The 27,305-nt window shown below is 40.5% G+C and overlaps 1 protein-coding gene and 1 long non-coding RNA gene across 2 annotated transcripts in view; both read left to right on the top strand.

Annotated features, from left to right (window-relative positions):
- acsl2 (acyl-CoA synthetase long chain family member 2) overlaps window positions 1-27,305 on the top strand; it is a 43,740-nt gene that overhangs the window by 12,822 nt on the left and 3,613 nt on the right. The window contains exons 4-19 of the mRNA XM_082188709.1: window positions 547-611; window positions 704-805; window positions 8,747-8,846; window positions 8,954-9,132; window positions 9,895-9,927; window positions 10,479-10,530; window positions 11,615-11,688; window positions 12,072-12,149; window positions 13,620-13,754; window positions 13,849-13,983; window positions 14,132-14,227; window positions 15,936-16,008; window positions 25,598-25,686; window positions 25,912-26,028; window positions 26,832-26,975; window positions 27,055-27,156. Coding sequence (XP_082044835.1) covers window positions 547-611; window positions 704-805; window positions 8,747-8,846; window positions 8,954-9,132; window positions 9,895-9,927; window positions 10,479-10,530; window positions 11,615-11,688; window positions 12,072-12,149; window positions 13,620-13,754; window positions 13,849-13,983; window positions 14,132-14,227; window positions 15,936-16,008; window positions 25,598-25,686; window positions 25,912-26,028; window positions 26,832-26,975; window positions 27,055-27,156 — 1,574 coding nt within the window. The remainder of the gene's footprint in view (window positions 1-546; window positions 612-703; window positions 806-8,746; window positions 8,847-8,953; window positions 9,133-9,894; window positions 9,928-10,478; window positions 10,531-11,614; window positions 11,689-12,071; window positions 12,150-13,619; window positions 13,755-13,848; window positions 13,984-14,131; window positions 14,228-15,935; window positions 16,009-25,597; window positions 25,687-25,911; window positions 26,029-26,831; window positions 26,976-27,054; window positions 27,157-27,305) is intronic.
- Window positions 17,271-23,750, top strand: LOC309513124. Its single transcript, XR_014211326.1, has 3 exons — window positions 17,271-17,425; window positions 18,211-18,453; window positions 23,676-23,750. It is a non-coding gene; the product is annotated as an uncharacterized lncRNA (long non-coding RNA).

The raw sequence follows: 27,305 nt of genomic DNA, 5'->3' as shown, positions 1-27,305 counted from the left end.
TCAGACAAACACAACCACAGTGTCTCTTGTCCTCTTTCATAAGCCTGAGAACATTTTGTGTAATTATACAGAAAAACACTTTGAGTGACTATTTCAATTTCTGTAGTGGTGAAATCTGTTGAACCTTGATGAATTCAACGGCTTCTCGCTTTTCCTATCTTTTCATTTACTGCAGTGCTCTGCAAGGCTTTCTTGGATCGATAATGCTTTCATTATATGTAGCTTCCTTCAGTGAAGTGATTGAGAAATAGATTCGTAGTCGATTGCTCGTGTTTGAAGTGTTTTTGTGCTTGGATTCGAAAGCATCTGGATTGAAGCTAAAAGACTAATAATTTTAGAACAGCAGACAAACGTTAAGTAAGGGGTGATGTACAATGTGATCAGGACACAATGCACATACAGAAACATAGAAAATCAGCCAGTTATGCAGTTCAGTAGCTAGTTATCATTATAAAACATATATTTATGACCTCAGAGTTTCATAGTCAGAACCGAAGTATTCCAGAGAGTCATATAATGACTAACAGTGTTCTTTGTGCTGTGCAGGTGATGGCCCATGTCTTGGCTTCAGGAAACCCAGAGAACCCTATCAGTGGATCTCTTACACTGAGGTGAGGGCAATGCCTGTTATAACGCATTTACTACTGTGTAATAAGCATGTAATAACCTAAAACCGGTTATTATGACAATGCGTTTGTTACAGGTCGCAGAACGGGCACAGGTGTTGGGATCAGGTTTGCTGGCGAAAGGTTGCAAACCAAACCCTCAGCAGTTTGTGGGCATCTTTGCCCAAAACAGACCAGAGGTAAATCATTATTGTGAACAATTCATCAGTGCATGTTATTCAAAAGTTTGGATTCATTGCAATTTTTTTTTTTTACAATTTTTTTTATTATTATTATAATTTTTTATGTTTTTAAAAGAAGTGTATTTTGTTCACTTAAACTGCATTTATTTGATCAGAAATATTGTAAAAATAGTAATATTGTGAAGTATTATCACAATTTAAAATTACATTTTTCAATTTTAAAGGGGACTTGTGGTGCTAAAAAAAATGGCGCGAACAGAGTGGCACAAATACATTTAATCAGACTTTAATGCAGGACTGAATGCAACTGTTAAATGACCATTTAAAAAGTGATATAATAATGTATAATTACTGCTTAGCTATAAAATGGCAGTTGGAAATTCAACTATTAAAGCATAAAATAACTTAAGGTACCACAAATCATTGAATTTGAGTTTAATGTGGGTGTATTATTATCAGTAATCATCAAGTAATCAAAAATAAATAAATAATAATAATTAAAAAATATAGCTGCAAGCAGCCATTACCGGGGCCAAGCAGAATAAGACGACAAGACATGGCTGAAAGTGTCAGATCAACTGCAACAATGAGCAATTAAAGACATTTAAAGAGGATTTTAGGCGAAATGGCTGAAAAATCATAGAAAGAGTAATTAAAAATATGATTTAATTGATTGTCACTTTTGACCATTAGGTGGCGCTGTCTCAAAATATTTTGGGTACTTTCAGGGGATGGTGCTGATGGCACATTCTGAGTTTCGTAATATTACACCAATGCATTTGTTCAGTATAGCATTTTATTTCACAAAACTGTATTGAAGTCAATGGGAATTTCATGTTTTGTTCTGTTATAGCGCCACCAAGAGGCTCAGTCCCAGAATTTTTTTTACGTGTCCTCAGAGTGAGCCCATACATATGTGTGTCAATTTTGGTGAAGATATCTCAATTCGCTTCGGAGTTATAGACATTTAAATGAAAAAACACGTAAAAAATGACTGACACATGACTTTGATTGGAATTTACTACCCCTAAACATCAATATTTTCGCATTTGGGCATTGGCGTATAGCTATCGACCTATGTTTCCAAACTTCTGACGGTGGTTTCGTCTCGATCGGACAAACGGTTTCGAAGATATAGCCAAATGTTTTTTAAGCGCTAAATCACAACGCTACACAAACCGTGAGGCGAAACCTAGCATGTTTGGTATCGTTGGACTCGGCAAGGATTCAGGAGTCTAATGAGATGAGTTTGGTGAAAATAAGTCAACCACACCCAAAGTTATAAGCATTTGAAAAAAAAAATTCACCACTAGGTGGCGCTGTTTCGAAACTTCTCACGCTCCTTCAGATCATCGTGCTGATGACCCATACCAAGTTTCGTAACAATCCGTTCATGCGTTCTTAAAATACAGCATTTTAGCACAAAATTCAAAATGGCCGACAGTCAAAATGGCCGATATGGTCAAATTTGATATCAGTCGACTCGGCATGTTGCCCTGAATCTAACGAGACCAATTTTATGATTTTTGGACAAATTGTTCAGAAGTTATAAGCAAAAATAGCCCTTTTTCATATCTCCGGACCAGTAGGTGGCGCTGCGCCGAAACGCAGCATGTAGCCTCAGGTCATGCTTGTGATGACCTGTACCAATTTTGGTCTGAATCCGATAAAGCGTTGCGGAGATACAGCCCTACGACTGTTTTCGCAAGCGCTACGTAAAATGTGTTCGAGCGTTATTCGAAAACGGTTTGACGAATCAATTTGAATTCCATAACTTTTGGTCAGCACTGCCTGAAGATGATCTGGTTCAATTTTCGTGCAAATCGGACAAACCGTCTAGGACGAGTTTGAAAAAGTAGCTTTTTCAGCACATTCAAAATGGCGACCATATTTATAAGCCGGAAAATGACGTCATAGGGTGCAATCGAATCGGCATGAGCTCAGGAATCAGAGGAAAAAAGAATTTTGTTGATTGGCCTTACGCTTCAAAAGTTATTAGCATAATAAAAGTGAAACTTTGGACAGGTGGTGGCGCTAGAGGGAGTGACTTAGAAACACCAAAATTGGTGTATTTAATGTTGGGACTGTCCTCTATCAGAATGTCAAACCAAAACAACTTTCCCGCAATCGGTTCTATGGGCTGCCATAGACTCCCATGGCGGAAGAAGAAGAATAATAAATATAGCTGCAAGCAGCCATTACCGGGGCCAAGCAGAATAAGACGACAAGACATGGCTGAAAGTGTCAGATCAACTGCAACAATGAGCAATTAAAGACATTTAAAGAGGATTTTAGGCGAAATGGCTGAAAAATCATAGAAAGAGTAATTAAAAATATGATTTAATTGATTGTCACTTTTGACCATTAGGTGGCGCTGTCTCAAAATATTTTGGGTACCTTCAGGGGATGGTGCTGATGGCACATTCTGAGTTTCGTAATATTACACCAATGCATTTGTTCAGTATAGCATTTTATTTCACAAAACTGTATTGAAGTCAATGGGAATTTCATGTTTTGTTCTGTTATAGCGCCACCAAGAGGCTCAGTCCCACAATTTTTTTTATGTGTCCTCAGAGTGAGCCCATACATATGTGTGTCGATTTTGGTGAAAATATCTCAATTCGCTTCAGAGTTATAGACATTTATATGAAAAAACACGTAAAAAATGACTGACACATGACTTTGATTGGAATTTACTACCCCTAAACATCAATATTTTCGCATTTGGGCATTGGCGTATAGCTATCGACCTATGTTTCCAAACTTCTGACGGTGGTTTCGTCTCGATCGGACAAACGGTTTCGAAGATATAGCCAAATGTTTTTTAAGCGCTAAATCACAACGCTACACAAACCGTGAGGCGAAACCTAGCATGTTTGGTATCGTTGGACTCGGCAAGGATTCAGGAGTCTAATGAGATGAGTTTGGTGAAAATAAGTCAACCACACCCAAAGTTATAAGCATTTGAAAAAAAAAATTCACCACTAGGTGGCGCTGTTTCGAAACTTCTCACGCTCCTTCAAAACATCGTGCTGATGACCCATACCAAGTTTCGTAACAATCCGTTCATGCGTTCTTAAAATACAGCATTTTAGCACAAAATTCAAAATGGCCGACAGTCAAAATGGCCGATATGGTAAAATTTGATATCAGTCGACTCGGCATGTTGCCCTGAATCTAACGAGACCAATTTTATGATTTTTGGACAAATTGTTCAGAAGTTATAAGCAAAAATAGCCCTTTTTCATATCTCCGGACCAGTAGGTGGCGCTGCGCCGAAACGCAGCATGTAGCCTCAGGTCATGCTTGTGATGACCTGTACCAATTTTGGTCTGAATCCGATAAAGCGTTGCGGAGATACAGCCCTACGACTGTTTTCGCAAGCGCTACGTAAAATGTGTTCGAGCGTTATTCGAAAACGGTTTGACGAATCAATTTGAATTCCATAACTTTTGGTCAGCACTGCCTGAAGATGATCTGGTTCAATTTTCGTGCAAATCGGACAAACCGTCTAGGACGAGTTCGAAAAAGTAGCTTTTTCAGCACATTCAAAATGGCGACCATATTTATAAGCCGGAAAATGACGTCATAGGGTGCAATCGAATCGGCATGAGCTCAGGAATCAGAGGAAAAAAGAATTTTGTTGATTGGCCTTACGCTTCAAAAGTTATTAGCATAATAAAAGTGAAACTTTGGACAGGTGGTGGCGCTAGAGGGAGTGACTTAGAAACACCAAAATTGGTGTATTTAATGTTGGGACTGTCCTCTATCAGAATGTCAAACCAAAACAACTTTCCCGCAATCGGTTCTATGGGCTGCCATAGACGCCCAGTCGGAAGAAGAAGAATAATAATAATAATTAAAGCTGCAAGCAGCATTTAGCGGGGCCAAGCACAATCAGATGACAAGACATGCCAACATTGCTGAAAGTGTCAGACCAACTGCAACAATGAGCAATTAAAGACATTAAAGAGGATTTTAGGCAAAATGCCTGAAAAATTCATAGAAACAGTAAATAAAAATGATTTAATGCATTATCACTTTCGACCAATAGGTGGCGCAGTTACAAAACTGATGTGATGTGGTCAGAGTGAAGTGACAATGACACATACAAAGTTTGGTGTCAATATGTCAAAGCATTGCAGAGATAAAGCCTGAATAGTGCTTTTAGCATCATGCCTCAAATTTGCTGCTGCGCTATACAAAAACAGTTTCGTCAATCGAGACGAAATCGATAACTTTTAGTCGGCACGGTCTGGAGATGATACGATTCGATTTTGGTGAAAATCGGACAAACGGTGTAGGAGGAGTTCGAAATTGTATGTTTTGAATGAAAATCAAGATGGCGGACAGGAAGTTAGGCCAAATAAGGAAAACTTGGTTTCTATGTTCTCGGCTTGACCCAAGGAATCTATTAATACCAGTGGCATTTCAATGGGCAGATTTATTCAAAAGTTATTAGCATTTTTAGAAGTTTTGTTATAACTTTTGACCAAAAGGTGGCGCTGTCTTGAAATATGTTGGGTACTTTCAGGAAATGGTGCTGAACGCACTTTCTGAGTTTCATTAAATAACACCAATGCATTTGTTTAGTATCGCATTTTATTTCACAAAACTGTATTGAAGTCAATGGGAATTTCATGTTTTGTTCTATTATAGCGCCACCAAGAGGCTCAGTCACACCATTTTTTTAAAGTGTCCTCAGAGTGAGCCCATACATATCTGTGTCAATTTTGGTGAAAATATCTCAATTCGCTTTGGAGTTATAGACATTTATATGAAAAAACACGTAAAAAATGACTGACACATGACTTTGATTGGATTTTACTACCCCTTACTATCAATATTTTCGCAATTGGGCATTGGCGTATAGCTATCGACCTATGTTTCCAAACTTCTGACGGTGGTTTCGTCTCGATCAGACTAGCGGTTTCGCAGATATAGCCAAATGTTTTTTAAGCGCTAAATCACAACGCTACACAAACCGTAAGGCGAAACCTAGCATGTTTGGTATCGTAGGACTCGGCAAGGATTCAGGAGTCTAATTAGATGAGTCTCGTGAAAATAAGTCGACCACACCCAAAGTTATAAGCATTTGAATAAAAAGATTAACCACTAGGTGGCGCTGTTTCGAAACTTCTCAGGCTCCTTCAGGACATCGTGCTGATGACCCATACCAAGTTTCGTAACAATCCGTTCATGCGTTCTTAAAATACAGCATTTTAGCACAAAATTCAAAATGGCCGACAGTCAAAATGGCCGATATGGTAAAATTGGATATCAGTCGACTCGGCATTTTGCCCTGAATCTAACAAGACCAATTTTATGATTTTTGGACAAATTGTTCAGAAGTTATAAGCAAAAATAGCCATTTTTCATATCTCTGGACCAGTAGGTGGCGCTGCGCCGAAACGCAGCATGTAGCCTCAGGTCATGCTTGTGATGACATGTACCAAGTTTGGTCTGAATACGATAAAGCGTTGCGAAGATAAAGCCTTACGACTGTTTTCGCAAGCGCTACGTAAAATTTGTTCGAGCGTTTATTGAAAACGGTTTGACAAATCAACTAGATTTTAATAACTTTTGGTCAGCACTGCCTGAAGATGATCTGGTTCAATTTTCGTGCAAATCGGACAAACTGTCTAGGACGAGTTCGAAAAAGTAGGTTTTGAGAATAATTCAAAATGGCGGCCATGTTTGTATGACGGAAAATGACGACATAGGGTGCAATCGAATCGGCATGAGCTCAGGAATCAGAGGAAAAAAGAATTTTGTTGATTGGCCTTACGGTTCAAAAGTTATTAGCAAAACAAAAGTGAAATTTTGGACAGGTGGTGGCGCTAGAGGGAATGACTTAGACACACCAAAATTGGTGTATTTAATGTTGGGACTGTCCTCTATCAGAATCTCAAACCATTACAACTTTCCCGCAATCGGTTCTATGGGCTGCCATAGACTCCCAGAGTGGAAGAAGAATAATAATAATAATAATAATAATAATAATAATAATAAGAACGGGAACAGATACAATAGGTGCCTCCGCACCTTCGGTGCTTGGCCCCTAATAATAAGAACCGGAACAAATACAATAGGTGCCTCCGCACCTTCGGTGCTTGGCCCCTAATTAATCAGTCATCAGCCATTTATTTCAAAGGCCACACCACTAATGTTTCCCACTGGAGGGAGCCACAGGATAGCAAATCCTTTAAGATCTCAGTTTAAAGACTGTGGAATTTGTTTAATAAATTGACTTGTAGTAAAAAATTGCACTTAAATTCATTATAGTTTCATAAAGTTTAATAAAGCCCAATACAATAAGTTTGCAAAAACTGTGATCTCCAAAATACTTATAGATTATTCATTTTAATTGATACATGACTGAATGTATGATGAAAATTATTTGTCTATTTCAATATAGTAGCCTACATGTAACAATACATCCATAAAGATACTTAAAGTGTATCATATTTTATTTGAAAAGAGACATGTCCTTTGTATAAGCAAATCATCTGCACAAGCAATTGTGCTTGGGATCTTGATGATCGCCTCAAGTTAAACTGCATTGTTTAATTTTCTGTGTCGTTGCCCACAACGCTTCCCTGACAGGACTTTGAAATAGCAAACAGGGAAAACAATAAAAGGCATGACTTACATCCAGCCAACTCTGTCCAAGCTCTGTGATCCTTATTTTTTTCCTTAATTTGAACACCCCGTGAAAGGATTGTTTTGTAAAGATAAAACCGAATTTACTTTCATCTCGGAAGAGATATTGTGCCTACTTGAAAGTCGATAACGGTCCACTCACATGAATTTAATGAATGAATGAGGCATTTATATAGTGCTTTCATATGCACTACTGTACACCCAAAGCGCTTTACAATCATATCAGGGCAAAATATATAAAAATAATATTGATTCGCTAAAATCAAAAGTGGGAGGGTCTGGGGCGCTCTCCGCACACACAAAATGAACTAAATAGTTTAGATTTTTTTTTTTTTAATAGGTGCTAACATGAGAACACATTTATGTTCAAACACCATGTAAAAGTGAGTTTTGCATAATAGGTCCCCTTTAATATTTTTTTTATTCAATTTAAAACATTTAAAATTCGCCGTGATTCCGAACAGTTATGTGCAAAGTTTATTTTTATAATCAAAAGTTTTTTTGCCTCTGAAACAAATGTATGAATGTAACTGCTTATGTAAGAGAAATAATAAATTCCGTCCAAATGTGTTTGAATTGAAAACCTTGGATTCATAAAAAAATTAAAACCTGGAAAAAAAGAAGTAATTAAAATTCTGCACTGTTTCTAGGTCACACATTTGTGACGTTAGTCATGATCCTTTGTACAAATGGTCAGAAAAGCTCCTGTGGTCAAAGCACATGACGGAGGTCTTTGGCTGGCAAAACATCTTTTGCAATGTAATATTTCTACTCCTCTAAGAACATTTGAAAAAGGTTTTAAATTTATCCAAATTTTGTAAAAATCTCCAAAGAAGCTGATGGAGGGTTAAAACACAAAATGCAAAAGATAATATTTTCTTGCTTCCATCGAAGCAAAGATCTTTGGATCATTCGAAATTCATGCTGGATGACATTGTCATCAGGTTTTGCAAAATGCCAGATGGGAATACACCAAATGCTAAACCATATGGATTTTCATGTAAAAAAAAAATTCAGCTAAACTTTTCTCTCAAATTGTTATGCTGATAATGTAATTTGTAGCCTATATCTGTTTTCATTAAATAAAAAGCAAAAATAGATGCATTTTGACTAATCGGTTAAATCACTGAGTGGCTATGAGCAAAGTCACATTCTTCCGATAGTCACACTGCCATTGAGGAGAATGGGAATGCTAACAGAGATGTTTCTCCGGGTGGATCAGAACTGGGTGTCTCTAATGTTCCTGCTTTGCTTGTCTCCCCCTGCTGGCTGCAGTGGGTCATTACAGAGCTGGCCTGCTACACGTTCTCCATGGCTCTCGTGCCTCTCTACGATACACTTGGATTAGAAGCCATGGTTCACATCCTTAACCTGGGTGAGTAAGACAGGCACATGACCTCGTTCTTATAATGGCTCAAAACAATGCTGAAGTGCTCAAATTTACATCAGAGCTTCATCTCTGTCCTATCTCTCTCTCTCCAGCGGAGATCTCTATGGTGATCTGTGATAAGGAGGATAAAGCAGAATCTCTATTAAATAACAAGGAGAAGTGTGTGACCCCCATGCTGTCCTGCCTGGTGCTCTTTAACCCCTTCAGCGCCGCCCTGCTGGAGAGAGGAAGGAAGTGCGGTGTGGAGATACTTCAGCTCTCACAGATTATGGTCAGGAATAGTATTTAATGCAACTGACATGACACAAAAAATCAAGTTAAAATAACTAAGCATTCGCATTTTTTTGCATTTTAAAACATTTTTGTTTTTTCTTGGCCATGAAAAATTTACTTTTTAATGGCCAATTTCCCCCTCTCTCTGACACTAACAATTAAATAGGCCTTTAAGACTATTATATGCAACTATTGGACTATTATATCTTAATATGTAAATGAATGTGATTGACTATCCTGTGTACTGGTGTAGTTCACACTGGCATTAATCAGGGTGGAACAAGTTGCTGAATTAACATGGATAAGATGAAGTAATTGGGCGGTAAACATGGATGACGGGTGGTTATTGAAATGACTGCTGTTGTCATTGGCTTGAGCTTTGAGTTGAGAACATTAAGTCTACATGTCACATCAACCTCACATTTCAAACGAGCAAGAACAATCCTGTTTTTTACACTTTACAATCTATTTGCTGGTCATTATGATTAAGGCACTGAAAAAAAATATTTAGGGATTACTGTAAAACAATTTCACTCAAAAGTTGCTAGTAAATTCCACAAATAATTACAAAGAAACGCCAAGTAACATTGATTTAAAGTAGATTGATTAAAGTATTGATTTGAAGTAGAAAGACTGAAATAATATTTTCTTGTAAAGCATACTCAAATAATCTTTGCTTTATTTTCAACTTTGAAAAAAGCTCTGTGGTTGATCTAAATCTGTGTGTGTGTGTGTGTGTGTGTGTGTGTGTGCATTGCAGGATCTGGGAAGAGAAAACTTAAAGCCACCTGTGGTAAGAGCTCCTTGATTTGTTTTTCTCCTTTTTGCTAGTTCTGTTCTGATAACTCTCGGAGTAGTTTTAGGATGTTGATGGATGTGACCGTATTACTGTATTTGGTCTCGGCTGACTAGATTTGCTATGCATTTTGTTGCTTCAGAGACGTTACAGAGACATTACAGAGACATTACAGAGACATTACAGAGACATTACAGAGACATTACAGAGACATTACAGAGACATACAGAGACATGCAGAGACATGCAGAGACATACAGAGACATGCAGAGACATGCAGAGACATGCAGAGACATGCAGAGACATGCAGAGACATGCAGAGACATTGCAGAGACATGCAGAGACATGCAGAGACATGCAGAGACATTGCAGAGACATGCAGAGACATTGCAGAGACATGCAGAGACATTACAGAGACATACAGAGACATTACAGATACATTACAGAGACACACAGAGACATACAGACACATGCTGTTGTAAGTTTGTGAGGGACATTCACACAGAACACAACAGTTTATGATGTCTCTTTGTTTTTATATTGCTTCAGCCACCTAAACCTGAAGATCTGGCTGTAGTGTGTTTCACCAGTGGGACCACAGGTACTGACCAACACACACCCTGCTCACACTATCGGATTCATTTTATGGGCCGTTATGTGATCTGTTGTAATATATAACCAAATTTCACGTTTCACCTGTGACATTGAAACCCTTTGAAACCCTGCATGAATAATGTTAAAAGATCGCAATCTCGATTCGAACACCTGCGCGATCTCATTCCTAAATGACAGTGATTCGCTATTCAACTATTAAACATTTGACAAAATCACTCCGGAACATTCATATCTGCGTTCACGCCGCCGCTGATCCAGAGAGAGCAGTTTTCATGTATAAGTATGAAACAGCTTCACAAAGGCTTTTCAACCACACAGTTTCGTTATTTCTGTGTTACAAATATTTATATTATGACAGAAGTACTACGATAAAAGTTTATAGTTCAGATAAAAACACTGATGTCTACAGAAGCAATCAATATGGAGCAAATCACCTTTTGAAAGTAACTTCAAATAAAGTTTGTATTGATTACATTACACCAGTAGGTGGCGACAAGTGTCTTAAAAATGTCATTGAATCATTCATTCTAGAGATTCATTCAAAAACGCTGATTCATCCAGTAATGAAACAAGTGAAGTATTATGAGTAAGTCATTGAATCATTAATTCAAGAGATTCGTTCAAAAACGCTGATTCATCCAGTAATGAAACAAGTGAAGTATTATGAGTGAGTCATTGAATCATTAATTCAAGAGATTCGTTCAAAAACGCTGATTCATCCAGTAATGAAACAAGTGAAGTGTTATAAGTGAGTCATTGAATCATTAATTCAAGAGATTCGTTCAAAAACGCTGATTCATCCAGTAATGAAACAAGTGAAGTATTATGAGTGAGTCATTGAATCATTCAGATTAATTTAACATTTTAAATAGACTGCGGCAATTAACATTTTTTGTCACAACCTCTAGTAAATTAGATGTTATTTTGTTTAGTTGTCTGTTCAGGATCTGTTCAAAATCTCTATTTAAAAAATAAATAAATCACGAGACTCAATTTAACCAGAATCGTGCAGCTCTAGCCATGATGTTTATGTATATCAGGTTTAGATGTGTTTCTGTTTTTGGATGTAGGAAAGCCTAAAGGAGCCATGATAACTCACGGCAACATCGCCTCCAACACCTCCTCTGTCATCAAGATCCTCGAGGTCAGAGAGATCTGAGCTTCCCGTGTCTGCTTTCTCTGCTTTCTTATCCTTCAACCTTAACATCCTCTCTCTGTAGCTTTCATCTTATCTTCTGTCCTGTTCTTCCTCCTTCTGTGTTTTCTGTTCCTTTAATAGAGACCCTGAGTTTCCCATGAGACCTCTTTCTCTTTCAAGTCCTGTTTATAAAGCTCTTTGTTCCTCTAATGGTGAAATGGACTTCATTCTGTTCTCTCAATATTGAGATTCTACTGATACTCTGCATGGGAAAGCGCCAGTGAAAGTGCAGAATTGATAGCCAGTTAAATCTTATCAGCTTGTCTAATCACCACATTTATTTTCCATTTTATCTTATTAATTTCATTTTATGCGCACACACACACCAGGGCTTCTTTGTGATTCGTCAAGAGGACGTGTCCATCTCGTATCTGCCACTCGCCCACATGTTTGAACGCATGATCCAGGTAAACCCCTCACTAATTTAATGCCACTGTTTCTAAATGGAGCAAAATAATCATAATAATAATCATAATAATAAAAGAGAAATCACGTACAACATGACTTTTGAGATTTTTGTTCCTCTCTGGTTTTGATTGGATTAAATATACAAGGATAATATAGAGTTGTTTTATATTATTATTATTATTATTATTATTATTGTCATCTGAAAAGGTTTTCCTTGGTTTAATCTGAAAAGTCATGGAGGAAATAGATTTTGATGAAACGTGACTTTTGTCTTTAGAATAAAATGTTCTGATGGTGTGTAATAAAGTTATGGACATTAATTAAGTGAACATAAGATCATTGACGTTTTAGAGTGTTTATTAGTCCTAAATAGTGTAAATTCAAATTTATTAAGCAACATTAATGTAGAAATAATTAATATGAATAGTATATATACACTACTAGTTAAATTGAGACTTCTTTCAAAAACATTAAACAACTATATTTAATGCAAAATACAGTAAAAACTGTAATATTGTGAAATTTTATTACAATTTAAAATCACTATTTTCTATTGTAATATTTTAAAATGTAATTTATTCCTGTGATTCAAAGCTGAATTTTCAGCATCATTACTCCAGTCTTCAGAGTCACATGATCCTTCAGAAAACATGTTAATATGATGATCTGCTGCTCAGTTATCAATTATTATTGATGATCAGTTATTAATTACAGTTCTTAATATTATCAATGCTGAAGCAGTTTTTCTGTTTAATAAATTAGTGGAAACCGTGATAATAAAATAAAATCTGGATTATTTGTTGATCAGAAAATTCAAAAGAAAAGCATTTGTTTTAAATAGAAATTTCTTTTAACAGTATTAATATTTACTGTCACTTTTGATCAATTTAAAGCATCCTTGCTGAATAGCAAGTATTCAATTTCAATATTTTCTTTTTGGATGGTAGTGTATGACAATATCTATCAAAATATGAAGCATCACAACAGTTTTCAACATTGATAATAATCAGAAATGTTTCTTGAGCAGCAAATCATCATATTAGAATGATTTCTGAAGGATCATGTGACACTGAAGACTGGAGTAATGATGCTGAAAATTTTTGCATCATTTATTTTAAATTTTAATATTTTACTATATTACAGTTTATACTGTGTCTGTGGTGAAATAAACACAGCCTCGGTGAGCAGAAGTGACTACTTTCAAAAACATTTACAAGAAAAATCTTAATTATTCCAAACTTTTGACCATTAGTGTATAAATGAACATTAACCCAGATTTATAGATGCTATTTGTTTTATTTTATAAAACCTAATGTATGCATTTATGTTAATGAATTTAACTTTATTATAAAGTGTTACCTATGATTTCATATTGACTTGAATTTAATATGTCCAGCTTCCTGTCCTTTTATATTGTTCTGTTGTGTCTTGTTCTCTACTTTACTGTGAACTCTTTCTCTGTTCGTCAGGTGTCGATGTTTTGTCACGGAGCACGGGTTGGCTTTTACCAGGGTGACATCGCTCTGCTGATGGATGACATAAAGACCCTGAAGCCCACCTTCTTCCCCGTGGTCCCTCGATTACTCAACCGCATCTATGATAAAGTGTGTTCTGCACAGCAGTGTGGAGTTCTGGACACAAATGGAGAATAATCACTCCCTTTAAACTGATGAATGTCGTGTGTGTGTGTGTGTGTAGATTCTGGGCTCGGTCACGTCTCCGTTGAGGAGAGTGATTCTTCATTACGCCGTGAGGAGGAAACAGGCAGAACTGAGTAGTGGAGTCGTGAGGAACAACAGCCTGTGGGACCGACTGATCTTCAATAAGATTCAGGTGCGTTTCACAATAACCCAACGCTCCAGCTATGGAGAGATTTGATGAAAAGAGATTGGAGCGCCCCTTTGTGGATATATAATGTGTTTATATTTGTGACGTCTCTCTCTCTCTCTCTCTCTCTCTCTCTCTCTCTCTCTTCTCGTAGGCCAGTCTGGGTGGAAACCTGCGGTTCATCCTCACTGCATCTGCACCGATCTCTCCCACCGTCCTCTCCTTCCTCAGGGCCACCCTCGGCTGTCTGGTGAGAGTCCTCACTTAAAATACAGTACAATTTAATATGAAGTATTTTCATCTATAGATAAAAAAAATTGTAAAGCATTTTTATACACACACAAATGTGTTTTCATGAAGGTTAAGCAAGGCTTCCCTTCCTCTCTGACATCAGATTGCTTTTAATGCAGTGTTGTTATTGTCAGTGTTGGGGGAAACGCATTAAGGCAAATTGCGTAATCAGATTGTTTTTTTCCAAGTAACTATAAATGCTTTACTTTTAAATGTGCAACAAAAGAGTTCCTTTTTCAAATAAGTAACACAAGTTACTGTGTACTTTCCCCATGTATTGACTGACAGTTCTCCTGTCCTCATGTTGAGAGAAATCGTCAGTAAGTGCGGAGGCGTTGTGTGAACATGATGCTTATTGTAGGTCTAGACTAAATTAGAGCAGGCATTTACTCATCTCACTTGCACAAAACTGATGAAGTATTCCTTAAAATAAATAAAAAAAGTGAAATGCAAACTCAGTGTGAAGGTGCAGTGTGTAATTTTTGACAACAAAATGCGTTTGTCCGTTTAGGGCCACTGTAGAAACATGTCGATGTAAGGAGACCCGCGGTGTGTGTAGATAGAAATGGCTCATTCTAAGGTAGTAAAACATAACGGTTCATTATGTAAGATCTTTATACACCACTGAAAACATAGTTATGTATATGATATTGCATTTCTGTCAACAGATCCTCCTAAATATTACACAATGCACCTTTAATCTCACTTTATTCACCAGTGTCTTTGCTGATCACCTTCGATGATCCAATTCATAAAAAGTAACCAATTAATGCAATTAGTTAGTTTTTTAGAGAGTAACCCAATATTGTAACACTTTAGTTTTAAAAGTAATGTTCCCCAATATTGGCTACTGTTAGTTAAAAGTATTTAAAAACATTTTTGGTAATTGAAATACATCGCAAATTAACTAAAATATTAATATTAGAATAAAAATGTAAACTAAAATTATAATTGTGACCTTGGCCAATGATTAAAATAAAGTTGAATAGTAAAATAACTAAAACTGAAATAAATTAAAGCTACACAGAAACATCGGTAACCCTTTACAATAAGGTCCCATTAGTTAATGTTAGTTAATGCATTAATTTACATTAACAATGAGCAATACATTTGTTACAATATATATATATATATATATATATATATATATATATATATATATATATATATATATATATATATATATATATATTTTATTTATTTATTTATTTATTTATTTATTTTTTTTGTTAAGGTTAGTTCATAAAATACAACTGTTTATGGTTAGTTCATGTTGCCTCAGGTTCATTAAATATTAACAGACACAACTTTTAATTTGAATAATTTATTAGTAAATGCTGAAATTAATGTAAATTAACAAATAGACGTATTTTTCAGTGTTAATGTTAGAAAATGTAGTTAACTAATGGAACCTTATTGGAAAGTGTTACTGAAATAAATAAATAAAAAACTAACAAAAATGACAATAGCACATAACAAAATGACTAAAACCTTATCTAAAATTAATAAAAATATCTGAAAACTGAAAATATAAATATAAAATGAATTAATAATAAGAAATACTATAATATTATATGAATAATAAAAGTGTTTTGATTATGTGTACAGGGGATATTTTCACCTGTATTGTTCATGATATTGACAGGGTTTGTTTAATATAATTCCAGATTTTTGAGGGTTATGGGCAGACGGAGTGCACAGCTGGATGCACCTTCTCCATGCCGGGCGACTGGAGTGCAGGTTTGTGCTGTAATTTCTTAATGACACATTCAGCAGAGTGAGGTCACGTGATGTTGCATACTGTACTCTGTTTCACACACACTACCCTTCAAATATTATTACAATTTAATATAACTGTTTTCCATTTAGTGATTTTCTTAGCGGAAGTCACTGAGGTAGTTTAAAAGGTCTGAGGTGGTGAGGTGAGATTTGCCCTGAGATACTTACGGCCCTGGATGTAGTCGGGCTGTCCTGGTTGACACCTGTTCCACATCACATGGGAATCAGGGACAGCACCTGGCCGTTGGCAGATGGGTGTGGTGGTTCCCATTTTCAAAATGTGTTCTAACTCGGCCATTCCCAAACTGTGGCGGACCACTAGTGGTCCGTGAGGGTACTGCAGGTGGTCCGTGGAAAGGCAAAGTAAAATAATATTTTTTTACCTTAATTTTACCAGGAAATTCCCATAAAAAAATAAAAAGTAAAAAGAATATGTAGGCCTATATTGATATAAAATTGAAATTAAATTGTCAAGTTATTGTGTGATTACTAAAATAGGCTAGTGGCGCTCGGCCGTGACGTTCAAGTTCAGTGCCGTTAGAACCTTAACATGGATCAGTGGATAGCAACAGGTTCTCTGAAGAGAAAAGGGCAGAGGCAAATATGTTCTCGCATCACACGCATAGCCTTTATAGGCAGTTTATATGAAACAAAATGTTTATAAATGGAATGAATAAGGCCTGTTATTATTTTAATTTCCAGTTAGTTTCTTGATCTCGCGTTTCTGAAATGTTTTGCGGATGTGCTGTAAGTGGACAAACTCAAGCCTACTTTTTGAGGACTTGTAAAACTCTGAAGATTAATAATCCCCTAAAATCGCCAAAGGTTTTGAAATGTTGACTAACTTATATCAAAGTGTTCTTATTACTGTATAGATTTCATACTCCATTGCTATGGAAATCAGCCTGTTGTTCAAATGAACCTGATTATGCCCTCGGGCGCTTGAGTAAATAAATAAATAAAATATGTGGCAGCCGTTGTGTGCAGTAAACTTTCTTTTAACAAGCCTGTTTAGAGGTTAGTGGTGCGGATTAATTCAGGTAGGACTGTGTGTAGACATATTTTATTATGTGTATTATGAGGTGGTCCGCGAAAATTCTTGATTACAAATAGTGGTCCACACACACAAGAAGTTTGAAAACCCCTGTTCTAACTATCAGGGCATCATGTTTCTCAGCCTACCTGGGAAAGCCTAGGCCAGAGTGCTGGAAAGGAGAATCCGCTAAGGATGCTCCGATCAGGAATTTTGGGGCCAATCACCGATTACCGACTGGAAGCAGTAATGGCTGATACGAGCACTGATACTGATCACCGAAATAAATAATACTATTCTTAACAACAATGTATTTTAAGTATAAAAAAATTAAGAGATGAGAAAGTATCATGAACTCTTTATTTATTGACAAGCAACATGTGCAACATATTCTTTCCCCTCTCTTAGAGGTGATTAGGAACAACTTAGAGCCTAACAAATACAGCATTCCAATGAAACAAATAGTAAAAACAGAATAGTCTTTATCAACAGAAAGTAATCAAATGTAAAACATCACTGCATAGTCTTCACTGTATAAATTAGAGTCAAGTCACATTTATTTATATAGTGCTTTTTACAATACAGATTGTTTCAAAGCAGCTTTACAGAGATAACAGGAAAATAATGCAACAAAGTATGTTTCCAGAAGAAAATACTGTCACAGTCCAGCTTAAGTTCAGTGATGTTTCATAAATCGAGATTAATCCTAGTAAATCTACTAAAGAGCAATGAGTGATTTTCTCTTTGTCTTTTCTTGTTTGATTAACATTAATGACATGGACATCAGCAGGTTTATTAGGCTACTGTCACTTTAAGACCAAATGCACAGATCTAATATACTGTTACAAGTGTATTTTCTTTCTCAACTGTTTGTGTTCACTCAAGACATAACGGCCTGTGTTTAAGCAAATACTCACCAAGCTGGTCATTTTGACATATTTCTGTGTTTTTAACCGTATAGAAGCTCAAAGTTCACTTTGCTTGTCCGTGTTCCACTCCGTCTCTTTCGTGGCTTAATGCAGGTTTAATGCAGGTTTAATAACTCTTTTTATTACCGAGAACATCCTGCAGTAGCAAACCGCAACCTGTTTTTTACGACAATAACTGATCTAGCTGATTTGGACGTCAAGTTTGGGCTTTTAGGTAGGCTCTCTGCAGACACTGCAAATTTATTGTCCTTTTCAGACACCGGGTAGAACTGGAAGACTGGTGAATGTAATGAAGCAAGTCTAGCTGTGCATAGAAAAATTGTGTCTCGAGTTTTGATTCTGATCGGCTTTTATCGAGACCACTGATCAAACTATATAGAGCTATCATCGGCCGATAAATATCGGCGCCTGATCAATCGGAGAGCCCTCAGACTCCACCCAACTGTCAAACGCCTCGGTTACGACTGTAACCTCGGTTCCCTGAAGAGGGAACGAGCGTTGCGTCGAAAACTGACGCTATGGGAACGCTTTGCGTGATGACGTCTTGAAGCACATGTAAAATCAGTCCAATGGTGTGGCGGAACGTCAGAGGCGGGTGACGTCACGTACCAGGAAGCTATAAAAGCCGGCCCGAAACAGAAAACGAAAGCTTCGTAAAGTCTGAAGTCGCGCTGACAGGCATGAAGGAGATATGGCAAGGCGACGCAACGCTCGTTCCCTCTTCAGGGAACCGAGGTTACAGTTGTAACCGAGGCGTTCCCTTTCAAGGGAACTCCCGTTGCGTCGAAAACTGACGCTATGGGAACGTCTATACCAACGCCTCCATAGCTACAAATGTCTGTCCTGTGTGTAATCATGTGAGCAGCACTAAGAAGACAAAACATGAGACCCTGGAGTAGAGTCTAAATCCAGAGAGTAGAACCTGACGAAGGTGTGCGGTGAGGACCAGCCTGCCGCATCACAGACGTCCTGTAACGATACTCCTGATATAAGGGCCTTAGAGGCCGCCATACTCCTAGTAGAGAGCGACCGGACAGCCAAAGGAGAAGGCTGTCCAGCCGCCTCATAAGCCAGTGAGATAGTCTCAACCACCCACCTGCTCATCCTTTGCTTAGACACTGGACCTCCCTTGTTAGGGGAGCAAAAGTCACTTTTACGCCACAGGGCAGCTCTGTGGACATGCGCGTCTAACGCCCGAACAGGGCAAAGCAAATTATTCGCCTCCTGGTCCGATTTCGAAAGGGAGGAGGACCTCCAAGTGCCACGAAGGAAACGAGATACCAAGGGGTCTTTCCCCACAGACATTCCACCCAAAGGACTGTGGTAAGCACCTATGGCCGCCACATAGACCTTTAAAGTGGACGGGGTCAGACCTGCAGTGAACCGTTCCTGCAGGAACTCCAGCACTGTACCAATTGGGCAGTGGACTGGGTCCAACCGACGGTCACTACACCAAGAAGTGAATACTCTCCACTTCAGGGCATAAAGTTTCCTCGTGGAGGGAGCTCTGGACTGTAGAATGGTCTCAACAACCTCGGTTGAGAGACCTGACTCTATGAGCTGGGCCCCCTCAGAGGCCAAGCCCACAGGTTCCACAGTTCTGGCCGAGGGTGAAATATCGAGCCCTCTGCCTGGGACAGAAGGTCCCTCCTGACGGGTAACTCCAGAGGATGCCCGTCGAGGAGGGACACAAGATCGGGAAACCATACTCTGCCCGGCCAGCGCGGGGCTAAGAAGTAGATGGACCCGGTCCCTGCGAACTCTTTCCAGAACTCCCGGGAGCAGAGCAACTGGGGGAAAGATGTACAGACGTAGCCTCGGCCACGTCTGTACCATAGCATCCCGTCCCAGAGGAGCTGGATGCGTGAAGGAGAACCAAAGTGGACAGTGAGACGTCTCTCGAGACGCAAACAGATCCACTTATAATTTCCATATCAGCTCCACCACCTCGGGGGTGGAGCCACCATTCCCCGGGCCTCGGCCCCTGTCTCGACAGAGTGTCTGCTCCTATATTCTGGACCCCGGGGATGTAGGCTGCCTTGAGTGACAGCAACTTCCCCTGGGACCACAAGAGGATATGGCATGCCAGCGCAAACCCCCTTGATATAGGCGACTACCGACGTGTTGTCCGTATGTACTACACATGGTGTCCCCTGAGACCTGTGATAAAGCTCCTCAGAGCCCGGAAGACAGCTAACATCTCTAGGCTATAGAATGCCAGGAACGATGATGGTCTTCCCACAGACCTTGAGATGAGCGACCCTCAGGATCGCTCCCCAACCCGTGAGGGAAGCATCCGTCGTTAGCAGTTTGCGACGACAAGGAGCTCACAGCACTGGGCCCTGGGACAGGAACCAAGGTTTCTTCCACATAACCAAGGCACGTAGGCATCACCGCGTGACCTTGATTGTGCGAAATGGGTTGCCCCTCGGGGAAAAACCCTCTGGTCCTGAGCCACCACTGCAGGGGCCTCATGTGCAGCAGTCCAAAAGGTATCCCGTTGGAAGCTGCTGCCATGAGACCCAACAGTCTCTGGAACTGTTTGACAGTGAGTAGCTGGCCTAGCTTTACACTTCTCACAGCTGCCAGGATGGAATCGAAGCGTGGCGATGACAGGCGCGCCTGCATCGACACTGAATCCCAAACCACGCCTAAATAAGTGGTCCTCTAAAATGGAGAAAGCACACTCTTCTTGGCGTTCAGCCGTAACCCCAACTCTTTCATATGGGCGAGAACAACATCTCGATGTTGAACCGCCATCTAATGCGACTGAGCTAAAATCAACCAATCGTCGATGTAGTTCGTGATGCGAATACCCCGGAGGCGCAGAGGCGCCAGAGCTGCATCCACGCATTTGGTGAAAGTGCGGGGTGATAAAGCCAGGCCGAATGGAAGAACTCGATATTGGTATGCTTTGCCCCCGAAAGCAAACCTCAGGAACTTCCAATGACACGGACGGATGGAAATATGCGTCCTTGAAGTCTATCGTGACAAACCAGTCCTCGGACCTGATCTGTGGCACGATTTGTCTCAAGGTTAACATTTTGAACTTGAGCTGCATGTACTCGTACAGAACTCGAAGATCTAAAATGGGACGCAATCCCCCGTCCTTTTTTGGAACTATGAAGTACCGGTTGTAAAACCCGGTTTCCCTGTTGGAGGGGGGTACATATTCTATGGCCCCTTTCTCTAACAGAGTGTTTACTTCCTGTTCCATAACCAGAACCTGCTCGGGGCCCACCACTGTGGGGAGGACCCCCATAAACCGCGGTGGGCGTTAATAGAATTGTATCTAATACCCTTTTTCCACGGTCTGCAGGACCCAACGAGAAACATTTGACAGTAGCTTCCACGCTGTCAAAGATTCCACTAGAGGTACCAGTCTCTCGAGACTGGTTTCTGGATTTTGTTGCTGTTGAGTAGTCGGTTCGTCGCCCTGTAACGGCGCACCGGCAGGGAACGACCAAACAGACTGCTCCAGCACCCTCCTCAGAGGGGGCGGGCATCCCGAGGCCACTACGTTTCCGGGTGGACCTTGAGATATGTGCTCGCCGGAGACCGCTGCGCCCTGTAACACCGGAGGCGGCAGGGTTGGCAGAACGGTCCCCTGAGGGCACCGAAGAGAGACGGCACCGTATTTTTCTCCTGCTGTTGAGTAGTCGGTTCGTCGCCCTGTAACGGCGCACCGGCAGGGAACGACCAAACAGACTGCTCTAGCACCCTCCTCAGAGGGGGCGGGCATCCCGAGGCCACTACGTTTCCGGGTGGACCTTGAGATATGTGCTCGCCGGAGACCGCTGCGCCCTGTAACACCAGAGGTGGCAGGGTTGGCAGAACGGTCCCCTGAGGGCACCGAAGAGAGACGGGCACCGTGAAAAGAGGTGTTAACCGCTCTGCTTCGGGGGGACCACCCTCATTTGTCCTGAGCCCTCAGACATCAGGACTTTTTCCCAGCAGCCTTCTTGGCGGTAATAACGGTCCGCAGATCCGTTTTACCCCTCGAAGACTGCTGGGTTTGAGAGCGCCCTCCGTGTCCCCGAGATTTTTGTGGGGGAGCACGAGAGGACACACTCTGTTTTTGAGTGGCACGATGTTCAGCGCTCTTTTTAGAGGAGTGATGCTGCTCCCGCTCAGCAGCCTCAATGAAAGAACGGCGGGGGAGAACTTTTTGTAATGCAGCTGCCTGTTTAGCAGCTTCCTGAGATTTAGCTACCGCACTGTTTACTGCATCACCAAATAAACCAACAGTGGAAACCGGAGCATCTAAGAGAACGTGCTTTTCTTTCTCTTTTATATCGCTCAAATTGAGCCACAGATGCCTCTCAGTGGCCACCAGGGCTGCCATAGACCGCCCGATTGATTTAGCGGTCTCCTTGGTGGCCCTGAGAGACAGATCTGTGGCTCTGCGTAGTTCAGCCACTGTGTCAGGACCAATTCCCCCGCCCTCCTCTAAATCCCCCAATAATTCTGCCTGATAGGCTTGCATAATAGACATCGTATGCAGACACGCTGCAGCTTGACCAGCGGCTGCATACGATTTATGAACCAGAGATGATGTGAATTTTACTGGCTTAGAGGGAAGTGAAGGAGCTTTCAGGGAAGATGCCGTTGCTGGAGAGAGATAGCTCGCAAGCGTCTCCTCCACCTTCGGCATCTCCCCATAACCATATTCTTTATATTTGGGAATGGAAGAATAGTGGGATGTTTGTGGTGCATACACTCTGTATGAAACCGGTTTTCCCCACGATTTCGACACCTCGGTGTGGAGATCGGGGAAAAACGGAAGGCTTCTTCCCTGAGGCTGTGTACGAGATGGCAGGAAGCGTTCGTCGAGCTTACTTTTCGAACGAACGTCCTGCCTATCCTCTGGCCACTCAATAGATAATCTGTGAACTGCTCTCGTGACAACATCGAGCAATTCCTCAAAAGCGTGAGACTGAGGTGGCGAATCCTCAGACTCAGCTTCAATACTAACAACGTCCAACTCCTCAGAGCTGGACAATTGCAGTATTGGTGCCTCCATCGGGGGGGAAGAAACCGCAGCGCGTGCTTCCACACCCTGATGAGAGGCACTGGATCTATCAGAAGGATGTTGAGATAAGGCAGAGCCCGTCTCAACATCCACTGATAGATCCATTTGCGAACCCCAGGTCTGTGATTGCCGCCGTGCCTCGGCAGCGGCGGGACCCGAGCCCTGGGGAACGCGATCGGGATTGAACCGAGCCAAGCGGGATCGGAGCGTGCGCAATGGAAGCGCGTCGCAATGCACACAGTCACCACCCTCGAGTGCTGACTGGGCATGCTCCTCACCCAAACAAACAACACAAAGAGCGTGAGTATCACCTCCCGTTAAATAACGCGGGCAGGGATGGACACACACTCTAAACTGCTGCTTGCTCGCCATACTGAATATATATATATAATATAGACAGACAACACCAAATAACAAGGACAGATTCAACACAGAGCGCAACTGAAGACTCAGAAAGCTTTCGTTTTCTGTTTCGGGCCGGCTTTTATAGCTTCCTGGTACGTGACGTCACCCGCCTCTGACGTTCCGCCACACCATTGGACTGATTTTACATGTGCTTCAAGACGTCATCACGCAAAGCGTTCCCATAGCGTCAGTTTTCGACGCAACGGGAGTTCCCTTGAAAGGGAACTAGAGGAGGAGGAACAGTGAGATTTTCAACCAAGGCTTGGAACAGTGGACCAGGTTTTTACCCTGGAGGGGACATGGGAGTTTGCCTATCCAGGCATGTGTTTTGTGGACTTGGAGAAGGCTTACGACCATGTTCCCTGATATGTCTTGTGGGGGGCATTACAGGAGTATGGGGTACCAGGGTCACTCATGTGCCATTCGGTCAAGTCACATTTATTTATTTATTTGTATAGCGCTTTTTACAATACAGATTGTTTCAAAGCATCTTTACAGAGGTAACAGGAAAATAATGCAACAAAGTTTGTTTCCAGAAGAAAATAGTGTCACAGTCCAGCTTAAGTAAGATCATTGATGTTTCATTTTTGTTGTAAAAAAGTTATTAATTTAGTTAATTTATATATATATAGCCGTTCTGGAGGAAACCGTGATGTCATCGTCCTGCTCAGTTCAGTTCTCATATAATGGCGTCAATGCAGGCAGATCAATATTATTGTTGAATATTAAATTAAATGTTAAATTGAATGTCCCCAACTAAGCAAGCCAAAAGCCAATGGCAACAAAGGCGAAGAAAGAATGGAGAAAAAAAACCTTGTGAGAAACAAGGCTCAGTCGGGGCCAGATCTCCTCTGGCCAATGAACGAACAATGTATGATTATGATTCAGGCAGCATTATAGGTCAGAAGTCAGATTGGATTGGAACAATCAGAAGATTATTCAGTCTGAAGATTATTTAATCTGGCTGAAGATCGGAGTCACGTGGATATGGAGACAGGTTTGTTGAGGATCAGTGCCGGTGGCTGTCGTGTCGATGAGGACTTCATTCGGTCCCTGTACAGGCGGTGTGAGAGCTGTGTCCTTATTCATGGTAGTAAGTCAAGCTTGTTCCCAGTGAGCATTGAACTCCGCCGGCTGTATCTGGTCACTGATTCTGTTTGTGGTTTGCGACAGAGTGTGAAGCGGTGGGGATGAGAGTCATCACCTCCAAATCTGAGGCCATGGTTCTCAGCTGGAAAAGGTGGATTGGGAAGGGGAACTCTGGGAAGGGGGCAAGTTGCTTCCCCAAGTGGAGGAGTTCAAGTACCTCGGGGTCTTGTTCACGAACGAGGGCAGGTCGGAGCAGGTGGTTGATAACAAACGGCTTGTACAATGTGCATATTACTGCTGCAGCCCTTTGTACAAGTCCTTGTACACGGTCATTGTACAAGTCTGTTGTTATGAAGCAGGAACTTGGCATGAAGGTGATGCTTTCAATTTATCAGTCAATCTATGTTCCATGGACTATGACAATGGTAATGAACTCTGGGTAGTGACCGAAAGAACGATATTGCAGGTACGAGTGCCTAGGCTAACCATGAGAGACGGGTTGTGATGCCCTGACAGCCGGGAAGGACTTGGAATAGAGACACTTTTGCATCAAAAGGAGTAAGTTGAGGTGATTCGGGCATCTTTTTCGGGATACTCCTGGTGGAGATGTTCTGAGCTTGTCCAACTGGGAAGAGTCCTCAGGCAGAAATAAGACACGCTGGAGGGATTTTATCTCCCGGCTGGCCTGGGGAATGCCTTGGGAGATAGTAGCTGGGGAAAAGGACATGTGTGTGATCCTACTGCTGCCACCCGGAGAAGCGGAGGAGAATGGATGTTATCAAATTTAATATATTTTATCATTTATTCCTGTCTTGGCAAAGCTGATTTTTTAGCATCATTACTCCAGTCTTCAGTGTCACATGATTCCTTGAAGAAGAAAAAGTTCAAAAGAACGGCATTTATTTTAAATCGAAATCTTTTGTAAAATTATAGATGCCTTTATTTTTTCACATGATCAATTTGATCCAAACCTTAGTTTGAACTGTACTGTATTGCTTTGTTTTTTAACTGAGAGTATCCCGTGTATTTGGCCTGGCCTTACAGCAGTGTGGTGTGTTTCAGGTCATGTCGGCGCTCCTTTACCCTGCGCTATGGTGAAGCTGACCGACATCCCCGACATGAACTACTATGCCAAGAACGGAGAAGGAGAGGTCAGTATCTTTGATCACGGTGAGAAATTAACCACCGACCCATGTGGAGACTTTTTCTGCGGTTGTGGGTAATTTGGCAAGTGACTTGTAACACGGGCCTTTGACAATGCTGTTGCTTAGTAACAACAACACTGTGTGAGGTCTTCTGGGAACACTTTTGACTCAAATGTTAATTGAAACAAATGTATTATCTGTTGAATACTGTGTTATACATGCACGTGTCAGATCTGTATCCGGGGGCCCAGTGTCTTCCGAGGGTATCTGAAGGATGAAGAGAGGACAGGAGAGACTCTGGACGCTGACGGCTGGCTTCACACCGGAGACGTGGGACAGTGGCTGCCGGTGAGACGTCTTCCTCCAGAAGGATTGCACACTTTAAATTGGATTCATTGCTACTTCAGATTACTTTACAGTCCATCCAGGATTTAGCAATTCTGCGATCACAGAATTTAGTGCAAAATCAAGCAATCTCCACATTATCGGCCATTATTATTTAACCGGTATAACAAAATGTGTCTATTAAACAAATTGCCTACCCTACCTTTCAACTACTATATGTAATACTGTATATACTGTATATTGGGCCGAATATATGCTAGTCCCCATAATGCCTGGTTTCACCAGTAGGTTTTAATAATGACATTATTTTAGTGGATATGGACTTTTGAAATAGTGTATTATCATCAGTGATTGCACTCACTAGCAATGATTAAACAACAATAGACAATGATATAATTGTTAAATTGTAAAAACATAACTTAATATTTTAAAATATAAAAAGCTATTGTGTCTAAATCAATTCTGTATTCCCAGTAGAGTACTGGTGTCACCGTTGGTTTGTGCATGGGGAACCATAACCACTATTTTAGTTATTAATTATGCACAAAAGTATTTAGAGATAATTGTACTCTTACTATCACTAACACTAATTATATAAGTAAATAATGATTATTGGTCGCTTTTCAGTACAAAACTGAAAAAATGGCACAAATATATGCAGCAAATTCAGTCATTTTAGGCAAAAAAAAAATTCCTCCGGGATTGTCATTACAGCTGTTTGTATGCAGTATATATTTTCCTTTTAAGAGTTATGAATTGTTTCTAGTGTTCTGAATGAAATCCTGTGTGAACATTTGATCTTTCAGAACGGCACTTTGCGCATTGTGGACAGAAAGAAGAACATCTTTAAGCTGTCCCAGGGCGAGTACATCGCTCCCGAGAAGATCGAGAACGTCTACACTCGCTGTGTTCCTGTTCTGCAGGTCTTCGTGCACGGAGATAGTCTACAAGTAAGCATACATGCATCTAAGTACAACAGTGTTTTAGTGCAGTGAAACTGACAGCGTCCTCATCCTTCTCTGTTTTTAGTCTTATCTTTTAGGAGTTGTAGTTCCAGACCCGGAGGTGTTTGTCGACTGGGCCAAAGAAAGAGGGATAGTCGGATCATACGAAGAGCTTTGTCAAAATCCTGTGAGCTTTAATGCCATATACAGTACACATGCAAATTTAACTCATTTCTGGGGACCAATTTGTCGCCAAACTATATTAACTCTTTCCCCGCCATTAATGGAAATTTCCGGTAGGGGGCGCTATTACACTTCTTCTGAAAGAGAACTGAA

Source organism: Leuciscus leuciscus (genome assembly GCF_965113295.1).
Source record: "Leuciscus leuciscus genome assembly, chromosome: 13".
Classification (NCBI taxonomy): domain Eukaryota; kingdom Metazoa; phylum Chordata; class Actinopteri; order Cypriniformes; family Leuciscidae; genus Leuciscus; species Leuciscus leuciscus.
This window is presented reverse-complemented; position numbering and strand designations above follow the sequence as displayed.